The 16,912-nt window shown below is 48.1% G+C and overlaps 1 protein-coding gene across 2 annotated transcripts in view; it reads left to right on the top strand.

Annotated features, from left to right (window-relative positions):
- LOC120836421 (transcription factor E2F7) overlaps positions 1 to 16,760 on the top strand; it is a 30,546-nt gene extending 13,786 nt beyond the window's left edge. For both annotated transcript variants that reach the window (XM_040205300.2, XM_040205301.3), the window contains exons 5-15: positions 344 to 423; positions 2,584 to 2,714; positions 7,364 to 7,603; positions 8,783 to 8,867; positions 9,204 to 9,350; positions 9,989 to 10,066; positions 10,455 to 10,538; positions 11,323 to 11,604; positions 12,556 to 12,611; positions 13,418 to 13,596; positions 14,812 to 16,760. In XM_040205300.2, coding sequence (XP_040061234.1) covers positions 344 to 423; positions 2,584 to 2,714; positions 7,364 to 7,603; positions 8,783 to 8,867; positions 9,204 to 9,350; positions 9,989 to 10,066; positions 10,455 to 10,538; positions 11,323 to 11,604; positions 12,556 to 12,611; positions 13,418 to 13,596; positions 14,812 to 15,400 — 1,951 coding nt within the window. In that variant the 3' untranslated portion in view covers positions 15,401 to 16,760. The remainder of the gene's footprint in view (positions 1 to 343; positions 424 to 2,583; positions 2,715 to 7,363; positions 7,604 to 8,782; positions 8,868 to 9,203; positions 9,351 to 9,988; positions 10,067 to 10,454; positions 10,539 to 11,322; positions 11,605 to 12,555; positions 12,612 to 13,417; positions 13,597 to 14,811) is intronic.
- Positions 16,761 to 16,912: the final 152 nt, after the last annotated feature.

The following is a 16,912-nucleotide window of genomic DNA, read 5'->3' as shown; positions in this document are numbered from 1 at the left end:
TTATTAGTCCATGCGTCCGCAGACAATGTGTGGATCGGAGGAATCGGTGACGTGACGGTCACGTGGTATACGGTCCATGGACGAAAATCGCGATTCGGTCCGTCGTGTGATCGGCTATTACAATCAAAATTCCGTGTTCTGGATTTTTTTTTTTTTTTTCTCTGAATTTGGATGTGAAGTTGCTTGGGAGGGTATAGACTGCCGGAGTTTGTAAACAGGGTCTGTAGCGAGGAAAAGTGCATATTTTTCTTAGCCGTTCTTGGGCATGGTGGAGATGTCGATTAAGGCTTCAACTAAATTTCTCCCCCCCCCCCCCCCCCCCCCCCCCCCCCCCCCCCCCCAGGTTTCTAGGTCTGTATCCCGAATACCCGGAGCCGTCGGACGAAATTGTGGTGTCCCTGGACGAAGTTGCAAGGCATCTAGGTGGGTGGGCCGTCGTCGAGTCTTTGCCATAATCTCCCAGCGCTGGGCTTGTGTAGAGAAAACCTTCAGATATCCGCTCTGTATGTGTAGCCATCTGAATAACAAATTACAAATTTCTCTCGCATCATATTTAGATGCATTTCTGATAATTCAAATTTCCGATAGTTCAAACAAAATTTGTGTCCTCTTAGAGCTCACCGACGGAACAAGAACGGCAGGGCAGGATTTTTGGACGCCAAGCCTCCAGCATGCTCTCCGTGCCTTCTACCATGCTTTGGCTGCGCGCGTGTGTTTGTGGTTGGAGGTACACGAGACATTGAAACATTGCCAAATGTAGCAAGCTTGTGCGGGAGGGCAGGGCAACTGAAGCTAATCCGGCCAACGGTCTCATCTTGTCGGCGACTACGTATTACAGCAAAGTTCACCTCGCGTTCACTTGTCGACATAGGTTCAGTTTGACAGAAGCTGGCACTCGTGGCCTTGTCGCTTGAGAATACCCCATACGAGTTTTAAAGAATACGAAAAGAGAATTGGGGTTCGTATTTGTTGAAGCTCATACCCAAGGGGACACGAAAATTAAGCAGGCAAACATTAGCTCGTATGCTTTCTTAGTGTATATGCCGAGTTTTATCATTTTTAGAGCTTTAGTACGTAATTTGCTATCGTGTTTATATGTTCATTTTTATTGTATCATGTTTGCCTTCCGGCAGGTATGAGGGATTTTTATGACGCGTGACCGGTTCTGTGGATGCAAGGAGGTACCTGTAGAAGTACCTCGCGGCACACAAGCTGTGGCTACAGCTCGTGCTGCCCACAGCGGCATGTGTAATTGCAACAAGAACTTTCCAGGAAAACGCAGATTTTCATGGTTGCTGCATCCAAAATGCCCGTGCACTAAGACTGGACAAGTTATCAACCGAAAATTAATTTTCTAGATGTACAAACTAAAACTTCATTTAAGTATGCTAATACAAATGTCTCGCACTGCGTCTCGCACTCCAAGAGGCTCCGAGAAAGTCGCATTAACACCACAACCAGAGATGATGGCACTCACAAGTAACATCCACAGAGCACTCACGAGCTTTCCTTGCACGATCTTGCCATCCAGTCTCCATGTGTGTACACAGTTTCTCCACACTAATGCATCGCCTTTGCGACGCTAGTGTGGCAACGGAGCAACACTTTTTTTTTAACGTGAAATGTTCTTTGGCTAGGTGTTCGGCATTTCGTGAAGCCCGGATGAAAGCGTGGCCGCGAGGCTTTACACTGATTGGTTCACGGGTAGGAGAGGAGTAGCGAGGTCCTCAATGCCGACTGGATGACGGGGAGGTCATGTGACCCAAGGGGTAGGCATAAGGATGAGCTTGACCACCTGCGTGCAATGAGGGAGAGGAGCTTGAGAGTATGGAAGGCTCTGGGAGATCTCCATGTTTATTAACCCGATTAGCAGTAGTATCGCTTCATTCTAGGAACAGCTATCAAGTTTACACATGGTACGCATTATACTACCTGATGTAGGTGACTGGAAACTCGAGAGTATCGCTAAACATTTGTGATGCTTGGACGTTTCACGTATCCAACACGATTGCCTAGCGAGTTGGCATCAATTTTTTGCTTACCTTCAATGTGACATATACCATAACTGTATGTTTTAGCATAGCTTTCTTTATACCGCAAGCAAGAGATGCGTTTCCTGCGAAATAAAGCATGCCTACCGTCAGATTCATTGACATGAGATTCCTTTTGGCAATCCTTTAAATCTCGGAGTGCGACGACGAAACAAGAAAAAACAGCGGTCAGCACAGTGGCTCGGGGGTACGCCTTGTCCGAAAAATCGTAGCTGTGTTTGTCCATAAATCGTAGCTAAATGTAGTCATACTTTATGCCTATACGTTGTGGATAGGTGCCTGTTTCCTTGCCGACACCATTTGCAAAACATTCATTGGCGGTGCTAGATACCCTTCCCTCCGCTGAACCAGTCGCATGTCATAAAAATCCCTCTAACCCACCTGGAGGAATGGCTGCGTCAATAGCAAACTGCCCCAGGCCATCTTCCAAGCCTCGTCGCCACCGAAGACTTTCCCACTCCTCTCCATTTTGGCCTTTGAGCACAGGTGTTGTCAATTAGTCGGTCTACAATGGAACATTGTTGGCATGCAGGTGTGGAGAGGAGGAGGGTGTACGACATTGTCAATGTCCTCGAGAGTGTCGGGATGGTGACCAAGGAGGCCAAGAACAAGTACCGCTGGTTCGGCAAAGCCCCCCTCCTGGACACTCTCCCAAAGCTCAAGGTGGGGAGGGTTCTTCATTACCTTGCTTTTGTGCTCATACTTACTGCCAATGTCCAGTGCTTTGTGGTGAGCACATGCTTGCCACTTGACCAAAAAAACTAAAGCCACGAGACAGTTCCTCAAAGTGTTTCTGGATCTCATGTTTTCGTTAAAATCACACTACCGTAATATCCCGAGTCATCGCCCATCCCCGAGCCGTCGCCCACCCCATTTTTTGGGCCAATATCGATTTCCGAAAAAACACCGAGTGTTTTTTCGCCCACTTCTTCAAATACCCCAGCGCGGACTCCGTGATCCGCGAACACTCATTTTACCCGAAAGACGCGGCTGCGGACCTTACAGTTGGAGGACGTCCGTGACAAAGTAAAACGAAGGAGGGAAAGACACTTCTTTTTGATTACGCATTTCCTCCGTGAGCGACCCCAAAGTGGTCGTGTATCCGTGCGAAAAGAAAACGATGGAGATAACAAAATAAGAGTTTGTTAATGTAACCGCGGAGTGTTAGGTCAAAGTCTGTCTCCGCCGAAGTAAGGTCACCGCGAACCCGCTCTTTCTTCTCGCCCGTCGCGACCGCGGTTGTGCAATATTTTAGGCAAAGCCAACGCGTAAATAAAGCTTTGCTGGAACGCCCTACACAGACGTTTGCAGAGCGTCCCAACCGTGCATTGATAGCCCGCCGTGCACGGACGCACGTACGTACGCACCAAACAAGAAAGTTGCGCAAGAGCTTGCAATTGACAAGGCGCCCGACTTGGCCCGACGCCAAAGTATTTGCCAACGCGACCGCCGGCTTTCCCGCTTTCCCAGCGTTGCTCTTGGTCGCTTCTTTGGTCCGCTCGCTCGCTGCCTGCTCGGTTTTTCTGTTTTCTTGTAGACTTTTTTTTTTTTTATTAACTAGGAGAACATAGTGGTGACATTCTTTCACGGAACAAACGTTCGCGCTATATGCAGATCGGCGGTGTTTCTAGCGCGTATGCAAGCAACAGACTTGAGCATTTTTTTCTATAAAACAATGAAACTAAATCGAGTTTTGAGTTTGATGTATCTCTTGTGCACCAGCGCTAGATACGCAGAGAAAAATAGGCGGTTTTTTCCGCTTTTTTTTTAAGTGTTTGTGCTCACCCACCGAGACATGGCCCACCCGACTTTTTTAATGAATTTCAGGCGGTAGGGGGGGTGGGCGATGACTCGGGATATTACGGGTATATTAATTTTATTTTTGCTTCTTATATTTGGCTTTTTTTTTTAATATATTAACTGGAATTTGGTCTCAACTGAATAAAATAACTTTTCTGGTTCTCTCCATCTTTCTTTCTTTAAAACCTGCCCTTATGTCAGTGCGCGTAGAGAGAAAGGTCAGCTCACAGTAAACCTTGGATGAGCTTGATCATTTGATTTTTTAAGTTGGCAGTGATTTGCTCTTACTAGGAGGGTCAGATTGTCACGCAAAAATTTAGCTTGATAGCCCAATGCTTGATGAGTAACCTGGATTTTAAAAAGAAATACTGAACAATGGAATACTAACATAAAATTTGTAGTTAACATGTTTCTTGGGAATTTACACTTTGAGACTTTTTGCAAAACATTGGCTGCAATTCTGAGATGAGACTTCTTTTTTTCAATTCTCCACATTTGAGTTTTGTTTGCATTCTAGCTTGACGGTACAAATGCAAATGTCACATCTAATAAACCTGGCAAAAATCACCAGTCAGCATTCATCTTGAAACCACATTTAACCTGGAAGTACACTGCACGCCCAGGCAAAAATCAGCCCACTGGCAGCTGGATTCCAGCTGGACTGTCTCGTTTCCAGCTGCATGGGACCAGTTCCATAATGCAGCTGGTCAATGGGTTGATTTTCGCCTGGGCTATGATGCAGTCACGCGCGCAATGAGCACGACATGGCTGTTGTTTTGTGTTTTACTCGAGAGAAATTAGTGTAGAAGGTCCAAATTTAAGTTGATGTCTTACTTTGACACATTCTATCGTGCTAATTAATTTAAGTCTTTTTCGTGCAAGAAAACACCCTTTTGTGCTAACTGGTTTGCGGTCTGTACAGTCACCCGATGGATGGTCACGTCAGAGAATGAGTTTACCATAAAACACTGAGCATGTGCCCAAGTTTCACACTTTTGGAACATTTTTGGACGTGTCAAGTGCCCACCCCAGCAATCTTCTGAGCCCACTGAACTAACTGAGGTCTCCCTCCATGTCAGCTGCTCCTTCGAGAAACCAATGCAAGGCGACAAACCTTTACACATGTGTTCCGATGCAAAGTGGTGAAGCTCAACACGAGATTGCCATTGCAACCGGGCTTGGCAAGAGCGATGCTGCTGCTTTAGAACTTGGGGATTCTGCCAGGCCCCTGCACTGCTCCTATACCATTCAGTTAGATCAAACAATCAAACAAGGGCCTACTCTTCAATTTTTTTTAATTCTCGGATTTAGCAAGTGCTCGTCCCCATTTTTTCTCGATTATCTCCAGCTTTTGTGAGGGTACTCGCATAATATTTTGCTAGCTTCCAAATTTTCTTGGCCATCTCTACTCCCAAGTGGATCATATTTCTAGTTTAATCGCTGTTTTAGCAGGTTTGAGCACTCCACTGATGCATAACAATGAGCCAAATGCTTCCTATTGTGGGCATTATTTTTTTGCGAGGTTGGAGGCCTCTGTGCCGCTTTATTGCATCGATGCAAAAATCACGAAAGGTTCTTTGGCTCTCCGTCAAGCCAGATAGGGATTCCTCAAGATCAAGAAGTTTTGAGAACCCCTGCAGTACACAGTATATGGAAAGAAATGTGGCAAACTATGAAGCAGTCAATTACTCTCTCTTTTCTATGTTTGCTCTGTAGGCCATAACAGAAGGTACTTTTTACGTTGTTTATGACTCTTTAATGGAGGAGTACTGTAAGATTTTAATCTCGAAGAACCTTGCCTTGAGTGGCAGCTGTGCAGCGGGTCTATGCATTGATGCAGTAAAGCAGTAGCCAACGGTGCTTGTAAAGTGCACATACTATGGAGTGTTTGGCTCATGCATTTGTGGGGGACTCGGGGCTGCTGAACTACTGCTTAAACTCAAACAGTGCTTATCTTGGGATGGCGGGAAGGGGGGGGGGGGGGGGGGGGGGGTATACTTTGGGGAAAATTGTTGATTTGCAGTTGTGCGCGGCGGTTAAAGGAAGTGCTGTGTGACGTACTCTGGGGGATGTCATTTGTAATTTAGCGATTCGTGCAATTTTGTGCTCAATTAGTCTTTTTTTTTTTAATTTTGTTGTTTGAACATAGAGCAATGGGTGAAAAATCTATACTTCGTCTCACCTTAGTATGGACTAACCACGAATGCTGTGCTAGCGCCAGCGGCTAGCCTTGACTGCCTTGACTGGAGCACCCGCTGCACGACCGCTCGTGCAGCCGCCGAGGCTTCACTCGAAGAAACTAGCTCGCGCTTTTAGCACGCGCGGCTAACAATAGTCCATACTAAGGTGAGACGAAGTATAGTATTATCCCTAAAATTTATCAAATTGTCGCGGTGCCATCTACTGGAAGTCAACAAAACCATCTCCCCTGCGCAGCCACCCTTCTCGTCGTTGCCGGGTTTGTTTGTGCTGCATCTCAGACAGCCATCTTGGTTCCGCGTGCGTAAAAGCGAACTAACGATGATGAAAATGAAGAAGTCTCGTGAGCCGACGTGCGAGCGATGATCAAACTGCTTGGTCTACTCAATGGCCTGCCGACATCTCGTTCTGTGTCAAGACCACAACTTGTGTAAATATTTGAACATAGATTAAGTTTTAGAAACGTCTCGAGAAATGTCTAGCAGTTTGGTTTGTTCGAGGAGCAGATAAGTGAACTTTCATTTCCTTGTGTTTCTCAACGTACAATCATATCGTCCGCCGCAATCACGGGCGATGCCTACCGGGTGCGGTGTCTCGTTGTGTCCGAACCAGAGCCTCCTGTTTGTAAATCAAAATCTCCTCTATCATTGTCTACCACACGAGAAACCCCTCGAAGGTGCGTGGTGTCAAAGATCAACGCGCCATGATGCTCTGTTGCTCGAGAATACGGTTGACACAGTGTTCAGAATCGCAGGAGAAGCGCTGAGGACCAGAAAACGGAGGTCACAGGGCCCACCCAAAAGTGACATGATTTCTTAGAGATGTCACTGTACATGTGGCTTGGAAGTACCCTGTCGCCTTAGCACGAGTTGAGGCGTGCTAAAAACTTTGATCTTTGCCATTTCTTTTTTAAATAAAAATTAGTGCATGAAACGAGAAATGGTTTCCTGTTCTTAGATTTAGAAATGGCAGAGACCAACTTCCACACTTATTTGGCCAAAGTTTGAAAATCGTTGCGGCGGGACCAAATGGGGTCATGGGACCGGGTAATCTTGCTGCTTGCTGCGATTGTTCAGTTCGGCACCACGGACCAATCGCAGCAGACGGCAATGTCCCGGACCCGCCTGGTCTCACCGTGTACATTAGGGCTTCTGGGGGTGCTTTGGAGAGCCCCTGGGGGAACTTTGGGCAAACCCTGCAGGTACTTTAGGAAACCCCTGGGTTCCTAGAAACCAAATAGAAAACCCATGCTGTAATATGAAACAATTTTTTGTATTATTCCGATAACATCTGGATGACCGTCTTGCTCCCAGGCCCTGTCGGAAAGAACCAATATGGCGGCGCAGATCCACTCAGTGAAGGACTTCGAGTTTAGCCACTCCCTGGAGATGAGTCAGCTCTTTGGGGGACCCTCGAGGGACGGTGGAAAAGCGCAAAAGGCGACGTCCCCCGACCGCGACGGAGACGGCACGGCGCAGGAACAGGACCCGCGACGAGAGAAGTCGATGGGCATCATGAGTCAGCGCTTCCTCATGCTTTTCCTCACCTCCCCCGTGAGTGGACCAGGGTTGGCGATGACTGGCCTGTTAAAGGCCCAGTCACAGATTTGTACTTGACAGCAATCGACTGCGTTACGATCGCCTGTGACGGCCTACGAGAGAACACTATACACCATCCAACACGCTGTTTACAAACGATCCCGTGTTGGGCAGTGCCGATAGCAGCGTCAGCGTGTTGAGATGGTGTACTGTCGGTGGTAGAATTAAGAACTGAGTAGATGCTCCACCTCCAGCATGCACTCATTGCCAGGCACGTGCGTTTGAGTGTTATTAAAGGAAAAACACAGATCTTAAAGGCAGAGTATTAACCGGGCTCTTAATCTGTCACCGACTACAGGTCGTTGTGTGCCAATAGATTGTTCCGGAAATCTGTGGCACGTTTGCTCGACGCGTTGCGACGTTCCGACTACAGAATGCGAGGTCATCCGGGACTCGAAGTTGATGTCAGTTTAACATTTTGTGATTTCAGGATGCAGGGAAGGCGGAAGGATAGTGAAACAGGGCATCTGAGAACCTCCTTTCGTGTTTGCCTTATGCGCCCGTGCCTCCCATAGGCCAATGTGCCACTTACAAACAAGCCCTTACGAGGTGTGGGAAAGCGCGCAGTTTCCGCACGAGGTGGGGGCACTGCGCATGTGCAGGAATCAGATTTGCGTCAAGTGGAGCATCCGGGCATGTGCCTTGCCACTAGCAGCGCCACCGCAGCAGCGCGACATCAGCGCCGCGTGTTAGTGTATACTTTGTTTTAGCTCAAGTCCAGATGCAGCCGACACCACGAGATAATGGGACCATTCAAGCAGCGTCAGAAGCGAAAGTCACTTGGCCTTTTCCGTTTACGACTGGTTCAGCGACGGTGGAACATGTACAGATACATGACGAACATCATGATGGTGCGCTTTTGACGCTGTCCGATTGTCCCATCAGCTCGTAGCGTCGGCTGTGCCTGGACTTGAAGGGAAACAAACTATAGCATGGATACTTTGTGGGGAAGCGGCGCTCACTTTGTAGGATGGTGCTGTCTCGTAGGCCGTGCACTTGACAGAACCGGGAAGTGTCCAGATCTGGTGAGGTTGTATCGATGGATGGATGCAATGCGTCGTGAGGAAATGCTTCTTTGTACTCTTGGATGCATGGACGTTGAAATAAAAGTTTTTTGTTTTTTGCTTGTCACAGCCCAAGACCGTGAGTCTGGATCTGGCGGCAAAAGTGCTGATTGGAGATCCGACTATTGACAAGACGCAGTCGCTGCTCTACAAGAGTGAGTGGTCTAGGATATATGTTTGACGCGTCAAAGGTTTAGCCTATGTTGCCGTAAAAAAAAAAAAAGTAACGTTCAAGTTCTAAGCTAAAAGTGTGCCTTTCAACAAAGGCTTGTCAAAATCTTAGACGCAAAAGAAAATCGGCCATCACTGTTGAGTCTTTATTTCAAACTCTTTTTGTTCATGGCCCGCCCATTGTAAAAGAGGAAAAAGAGACATTGTATTTCAGCAGTGAGTTAATATTGTTGTGATGTTGCAGCCAAGATTCGACATTGCATTTAAGCAATGGAACTGAGATGCCTAAATCTTGATTTGATATTGGTGTGACGTTGCAGCCAAGATTCGTCGCTTGTACGACATTGCCAACATCCTCAGCAGTCTCGGTCTCATCCACAAGGTGACAGTTACAGAAGCCAGGGGGCGCAAGAGTGCCTTCAAGTACATCGGTCCCGACATTGGATCACTCAGTTCCGTAGATGAAGGTATTCTTTTTTTTCTTGTCTCAAAGTGCTTGGGTTTTGTAGCAATTGGGATTTGTATAGAGTATTTACATAGTTTATGATTTGTATAGAGTTCTTACATAGTTTATGATTTGTATAAAGTACTTACATAGTTTGGTTTACTGGTCTCGACCCAATGGAAGAATGTCACAGGCAGTTTCTCTGTGTGCCTTCACTTTGTACTTTGTTTTAAAACGAGCTTGTCATTTATTGTGACAAAGCTTACAGTTACCTTAAACGATACCTCGACTTTATATTGGTGGAAGATAACATCACAAACCATCAAGATCTAAAAAATTGTTTGCACAAATAACTGAAAATATTTTAGCGCAAAACCTCGATTCTAGTTGTGCTCCTACTGGATATTAGTCATGTGCGAATAGTGGATTTTGAGTTGGAAGCGAAATCGAAAAGAAAAGTGGTTTCAGCGGAATATTTTCTAATTGAATATAGAATAGTTTCTCCAAGCGTTCACAACTGTTGCGTGCACCATGCTTAAACGAGAACCCAGATAAACCCAGACTGGCTGCTGTGCCTTTGCTGTGCATTCACCCTAGTACAAGAAACCAAGTCTTATGTTGCATTGCATTTCTGTTGTCCTCCTCGAAAACATTGTGCAGTTCTGGCCGCCCGCTCGCAGTCAAGGCACTCGCTGGTCGCAACTGGCGTCGCTGGCAGAGGCCCCGCAAGGCCACACGGTACGAACCACTTTCCTAACTCGTCAAAAAGTCAAAGCTATCTGAAGCTGGTTACGAAGAACTTGATACAGAATTTACCAGAAGCCTCAAAGAGGTGGCCAATGTTTCTGCTGGGACACTTGGCGTCTTCAGCTTATCCCCGAAAAGAGTAGTTTCTTCTGCTTGGCGTTGAAAAATTAAGCAGCTTCTTCTACTTGGCCCTAAAGAAGCAAGGTAGCCCTTTTCAGATTTGCCCCGGAGAGGTCTCTCGGCGAAATGACAGGTGCCATAGGCTTTCCAGGAAGTTTAATTACAGGTCCTATCTCGTAGCGAGTGGAAACTACAGAAACTTGGCTCTTTCTGCATGGAATTCTCTTAACTTTCTCGACATTGCACTCTCATTCTACAGCAACAACAGAATACGGTTCGCTCAAGTCTCAGGGGGGCCAAGGCTGCACTGCTCAGGTGTTCCAACTGCTTCAGGAAACTCAAGGTATGTTTTTTTTTTCTTTTCTATATTTCTATATGATGATGGGCTATCTCTTAACCTTCCGCAATTTGTGGTTTCTTGTACGCAAGACCCCTGCTGATGCAGGCAGCACAACCACCCATGTTAAAGCGGCGGTGCAATGATTTTTTGTATCATGCATAAATACTGCTTAGAACGAATCCCTGATGTTTCTAACTTATAATACACGTGTTTTTTTGTTTTTTCCAAGCAGCGGCAGTCGCAGGAAAAGCTTGAGAAAAACAAGCTCTGTTTACCCCATATAACTCGTAGCCAGAACAGGCGGCCACGTGATCTGGAGCCGATTATATGCTGCCAGTGTTTATCGTTCCCACGCACTGGGGTTGGCAAAGCACGGGACACGCGCCGAGTTCCAGGCGTGATTAGGGTTTGATCATTGTATAGTGGTTAGACACGAGCCACTACCCAAATCCTTGTCGAGTTACCGATTATTACGAGCCCAAATCGTGTGCTCGCGTAATCCTTGGGTCAAATCTACGAGCCGCATTCAAATACCGTCACTCGGGGGACCATGCCATTGCTGAGAACTCCGAGCTACGTTGTCGAGATTTGCGAAGGAGAGGTTGAAAGAAAACGCTCGCTTTTACCCTTGAAATAGCACCGCAACAGACACCTCTTAGTCAGCGGTGTTGCGTCTAGTATGCTTGGGTTCCACTAGTGCCAATAAATTTGTGTAAAGTGAGAAACATTCCATCTGAATATCGTTACATTGCCCCTTTAACATTTCGTTTTTGTGACTTTTTCGCAGACAACTCGAACAAGGGCCGCTTCCAGCGAACAAGAAGCGACGACCTGTCCGAGCTGAGAAAGCAGCGGCGCGGTATCAGGTCGAATGTGGCAGCCTCCCGGGGTCTGGCTCGTCACGCGAGCTTCCACGACATATGCGAAGTCGCTGAGATGGAGCGCCGGAAGCTGTACTCGGCCGCTGAAACCAGGGACGTAACGCAGCAGGCGCAACTCCCCGGTCTGCCAGAAACGGCGACAAATCCGGGTCCATCCACGACGACGGGCTGCCACGTGACCGGCGAAGGTACGGCCACCTTTGTTCTTTGTCGTCTGGCGCAAGGATAGAGGCACTTCAGAGCCTGCAGCCAGGGTGCAAGGCAGACGAGATGAAGGAGCAACCGTTTAAATCCATCCAAGCGCCACGTGAAGAACGTGTTTGCAGTTCTTCAAGTTGATACTCGGGTGGGCCCAAATCCTGGTCTCGGTAAAATGAATCGATTTGTACGGTCTTGGATGTCCGCAGAGGATAAGTGACCAACTGTGTGTGTGCATTCTTTCAGTGTAAGGGTTTGTGGGATTTGGGGTGCCGATATCATAACACCCATATACATTGTTTCAGCTTGTGTGGGCTTGCTGTACACACACACTTGCAAAGTGCAAGCGTGGTTCAAAGCAGCATGTCCGTGCTGGAAGAGTCGGCAGCGCTTGCACTTAATGACCGTTCGCATGGGAGCACTTGCTTACATTTTTTACGTTACGTTACGAGTCGCAGGGAAATTCGTGCCTCGTATGTCACGTGCAAAGCTGCTTCTTGAAACGGTTGCCATGCCTCCCACAAAACGCGTCCCGGCGACTCGCAGCATATGCAGATGCAAGCTCCTGTAGTGTAGTGCAACGCGAGCAAATGGTAGTACCGCGCGATAGCGACTTCATGGAAAAACAGATTACATTTTCCATTTCACCTTATCGTAACTGCAGCGGACGCCTTGAGCCATCCTAGCCAACCCAGCGCCGCGAGCGTGTCGCATTGCTCGGTGCCCCTCCGGAAGGTTACGCGACACGCGTGGCACGGGACGGGCTCTGATGGCTTGTAGCAGCCGTCGTTAGTTAAAGCGGGGTATGGACGGCAGAGTGCGAGGGAAGGGCTCGATGTATAGGCTCAAGGACGTTGCGACAGTTTCCCAGTCTGTTCTGCACCCCGCTTCCGACCGACGTTTCCTCCGTTCACTGTTCTTTTGTTTTACGATGCCCCCAGGCACACCGGCCTTGGCAACACCACAACCAGTCGAAGAGTGCAAGGTGGAAGAACAGGTAGGGTTGGATTCGCCGTCGTAGCTGACTGTATGCGCCGGATGCTGTAGTTGTATCCAGTTGTGCGATAGCGACGACTGGCTGTCGTAGCCATGGTCGTGAAAAGGCGCCCCAGTCGGCCGCTAGTCGGCGCCCGAAAAGGATAGGTTTGAGGAGGCCACGCTGCCAAACGATTGGACACGACCGTCGCGTCAGGGTTCAGCAGGGCGCTCGAACATTCAAGCTCGAGGTTAGGTTCGGCGATTGTGGCCTTGAGCCCTTTCGAAGTTGCGAAAACTCTGCGGAAGACTGCACATCCCGTCGAACCCAACTTCACTGAACGGTTGGCGCAGTCACCGACAATTTGAGAAATGCGTCGACGCGTTTGCTAAGCTGTCGACTCAGCGAGTCCCCAGCGTCTTGTAATTGCATCGCAGCAAGTGAGGTGGCAGCGGGGGCCGATAAGAACGCCAAATGTTTCGACTCTGTTTTGTTTAAGCAATATCCTAAACAACCTACATTAATGTCTTTAAGCATTTTCAGTGTCTTTGACACTTAAGATGATTAACCTTGGTTCACAGAGAAATTCGGTTTCCATTTTCTAACTTTCAGTTGGGTCGTTTTTTTTTTCTTCAATTGTGTGGTATTTCACGAAATGAACTCCTCGCCCATCCAGATTTCTACAGCGAATGGGCGTCGTAGCACGAAAGCTCCGACCTTGCAAGCTATATGTGTAACGGGTGTTCGATCCACTTGGTCCACGCAGCACAGAAGCACCCTGCGTTGGAAACGGAGGTACTAACCGTGCGCATTGCCTCTGTCCCCAGGCTGCTGCGAGCAAAGGCGCGGCGACATCTAGCCCCGGCACGGAGTCTCATGTGATCACCCTGTCTGAGGAGCAGTACAACAGTCTGTTGCAGTCCCTGAACCTGCCCATTGACTCCAAACCCATCATCAGCATCCAGCAGGAAAAGACCTCTGCCAAAAAGCCTGCAGAGGCGCCATGGTAAGGCCAATCTCCTAGCTTTCAGCTGGATGGTAGCGATAGGTATGAGTCTATTCAAGCGATTTTACTCAAGCTGTAATGGTTTGCAGTGCCCCGAATGGAATTTCGTATTGATACAAATGTGTGAAATGTCTAATAGTACCCGTTGAGTTACGTAGGTGTGTTTCGGTGTCCAGCGCAATGCGGTGCTTTTATATATACGTATTGGAGGCTTTAATATAGTATGTATTTAGGAAGAATTCCGGCAGAAGGGTAGGATCGTTCTCTCTTGCTCAGAGTTTGCATAAACACTTTCGAGAGTATCTCAGGAGCAGCAATGACAGAGCCAACTTCACTGCGACTGTAGCATTCAATTTTGACCAGTTTTTTGGGGAACTTTTTGTGGCGATATGCATACTTTATGGTACACGTATTACAACCCAAAGCGTAAAAGCTGCCTTATATTGCGATATGTAAAGCATCCTAATTTTTAATATTTTTTTTTACCGAGAAACGAATACAGTAGAGTTTCGTTGTCTCTCTTGGGGGGCCGCAGTTGAAAGGAAACACCAGGTTTAAACTTTCAATTAAATGTAATGATTGTGCAAAAACACTTGATGGGGGTTTTAATGGACAGCAATTTCTATCGAAATGATATGCAATGCGACAAGTGTTTTACATCTCCTATCCAGGCGTTTAAAGGCCGGTCGACACATACATTCCAGTGCTAAATCAACGATAGGAACAGCGCTCATGCAACACTTTATCACTAAGATTGCACAAAGTCAGTGCTGCAGTTCGCCACAATTTACAGCGCTGACTAAAGGCTCGTTCACATCAGCGATGTGCAGCACTTGCGCAGCGACTCATCGCGAAAGTGACCATTGCAAGGAATAAGCGATGCGTTTCAAGCAGTCGCCAGCTGACCAGACTTTTGTGCGATGCGATCTTAGTCGCAAAACGGCCAAGCCAATCAGTGGCCGAGAAATATTGTCTGGAGCTAGAGTTTTCAAGAAGCAGCCGAAGCAACTCGCTAATCGCGTGCGCCAGTGTGACCATCTGATTGTTTTGCGATGCGATCTAGTCGCATCGCAAGTTCAGCGACTCTGCATAATGTACTCTGAATGCGTCTGGGTGAAAATTGCGAGGCTTTGGGACGGAAGCCACGATTCGTGCAAAGGAGCGTTTGGCTACGTGCGGTGACGAACGCATCGACCTTCTCTCTCGCCTCTGCAGCAAGTGCTCCTCCGCCGGTAAGCAGCCGCCCGAACCGACGTTCCTCACGCCGACCTTCGGGTTTCCCAGCTGGATCGTCGAACAGCGCCACGAGGCGGCACCGACGGGTGGCGAATCCAGTCTGGCTTCGACGGCCTCGCCACGAGCAGCGGCCACTCCCGCAGCACGCAAGCTCACCTACGACGCCGAAGGCAAGAGCGGGCTCGTTGACGCCGCCGCCGACGGGCAGCTCAGCACGGTCACAGAGGCGGACGACTCGGCGCCGCCGACGCCAAGCTCAACGGCGCCCCTGACACCGAACTACTACGCCTGCTTTTATCACCCGAGCGCCTCGACGCCGTCGCCAGAGGTGGTTCCGCTGGTGGCAGCGACCGCGTCCTGCGCGTCGTCTCCACAGCTGCCCATCTTTTCTCCGTCCAACTGCGTGCTGGCGCTGCCGTCCATGGTGCTAGGGGGGTCCAGGAACGGGGCAGTGCCGGCCTTCGCGCTGCCGGCGGGGACGCGGCTACTCACCGCAGGCGCCATGGCGAGTGTCACCGCGGAGAGGAAGAACACTCCAGCCGCCCGCAAACTCACGCTCACAAAGTGATCGCGAGCTTCGGACCGCTTTTGTCCCTGCCATCGCAATCGTTCCTCATTTGGAAACGGTCATGTGCGGAGTGACCGGGCATGCAGCCGGCCCTCAAGGAGCGAGCGACGTCGGAGCAGTGCCAATGCTGTGCCAGCTTGGAGCAGCACCAACTTGCCAGTTGGTGTTATCTAGACTGAAAGGCCATTTGCCTGTTTGCACATTAGTGTTGGCACGTTTGGACATTTGTTAGTGTTTGTTTTCTGGTATCATTCCTTTTTGGAACTCATCTTGACTGGTCCTAGGTTAATGTTTTGTTTAAGTTTCCCTTTTTTTTCTTTTTTTCACCTTTTCGTGCCTCTAAGAGCAAGTTTTGCCATGTGTCCCCACCCACGCGGTACCGGTGGCGGAGTGGCGAACAGTGTCATCAGTGGGGACGGCGATGTCAACTGCAGTCTTCGTCTTCAACTGTTTGAACAAACGATTGTGTCTCTGGGTCATTGCTCACTCTTGTGGAGCTCGATGTCGAATCCTGGGCCCTACCCAGAGATTTGTGTTTGCTTCTCGTTTTGCTCATCGTCAGTGTTCCCAAGGAACACTGGTTCAATATGTTATGCAGTCAAGTTCTTTTGTTTTTATTGCCAGATGCAAAAAAAAAGACACATAAGCAGTTAAGGAATGCGTTTTGTCTTCCACTGTCTTAGATGTGCATTCATAGTTTTCGTGCATCTAATAATTTGCGTCAAAGGCATAGATAGTAAACCGCCTAATACGATGCAACTTTTCATTCGCACATTGCCCTTTGCAAATGGCATTGAAGACACACTATGCATTACACACGCGTTAGAAAAATTGCGTCGTGAGAAAAGACCAGAGTTTCTTGTGGCCTTGGTACAGTTTTCCGCCTGTGTGCCTGAAGTGGAAAAGTGTTCTTGACTAATCTTACTTTGTTTTGCGCCATTAATTGCTCGTGCAAGTTGCTGCCAATGTTTCTTCTGCTCGGACGACCGGTTGTAATGATTCGTCGTACGTCGCAGCTGGTGAAAACAGCAGCTGCGCATGTAATTGCAACTCGTCTCGTTTTTAGGGTCTGTTGAATATGCATGTGGTGCAACTCTTAAGCTGTCTTCCTGGTGCTTGGTGTAGGTTTTCAGTCGTCGTTTGATCTCAACATCGAGTGTAGTCATTGCTGTTGCTTATTTATTCATCTTCCTGTATATACCGTGCTTACATGACAAGCCTCACGTTGGGAACAGGTACGGGGCAATATGACGAGCAAATCACGTCTTCCTGTGTCATTTGTTTCCTTCTCAAGTATTGCAAGGCAATAAAAAAAACTCCAGTGCAAGGAAGGAACGTACAGGTGTTATTTTTTTTTTTTCTTCTCTCTGAAAAATAAGTGTTTATTTACATCTCCAGAAAACACGATGTACATCAAAATTCTACGACTAGTTGGGAGTGGGTGGGAGACGGAAAAGACATTCAAAAACTAGATGTTGTCAAGGTAACAGGTTTCACACATGACATTTTTTG

Source organism: Ixodes scapularis, unplaced genomic scaffold (genome assembly GCF_016920785.2).
Source record: "Ixodes scapularis isolate PalLabHiFi unplaced genomic scaffold, ASM1692078v2 PGA_scaffold4__175_contigs__length_147842914, whole genome shotgun sequence".
In the NCBI taxonomy this organism is placed as follows: Eukaryota; Metazoa; Arthropoda; class Arachnida; order Ixodida; family Ixodidae; genus Ixodes; species Ixodes scapularis.
Note: the sequence above shows the minus strand (reverse complement) of the source record. Positions and strands in the feature narration are given on the sequence as shown.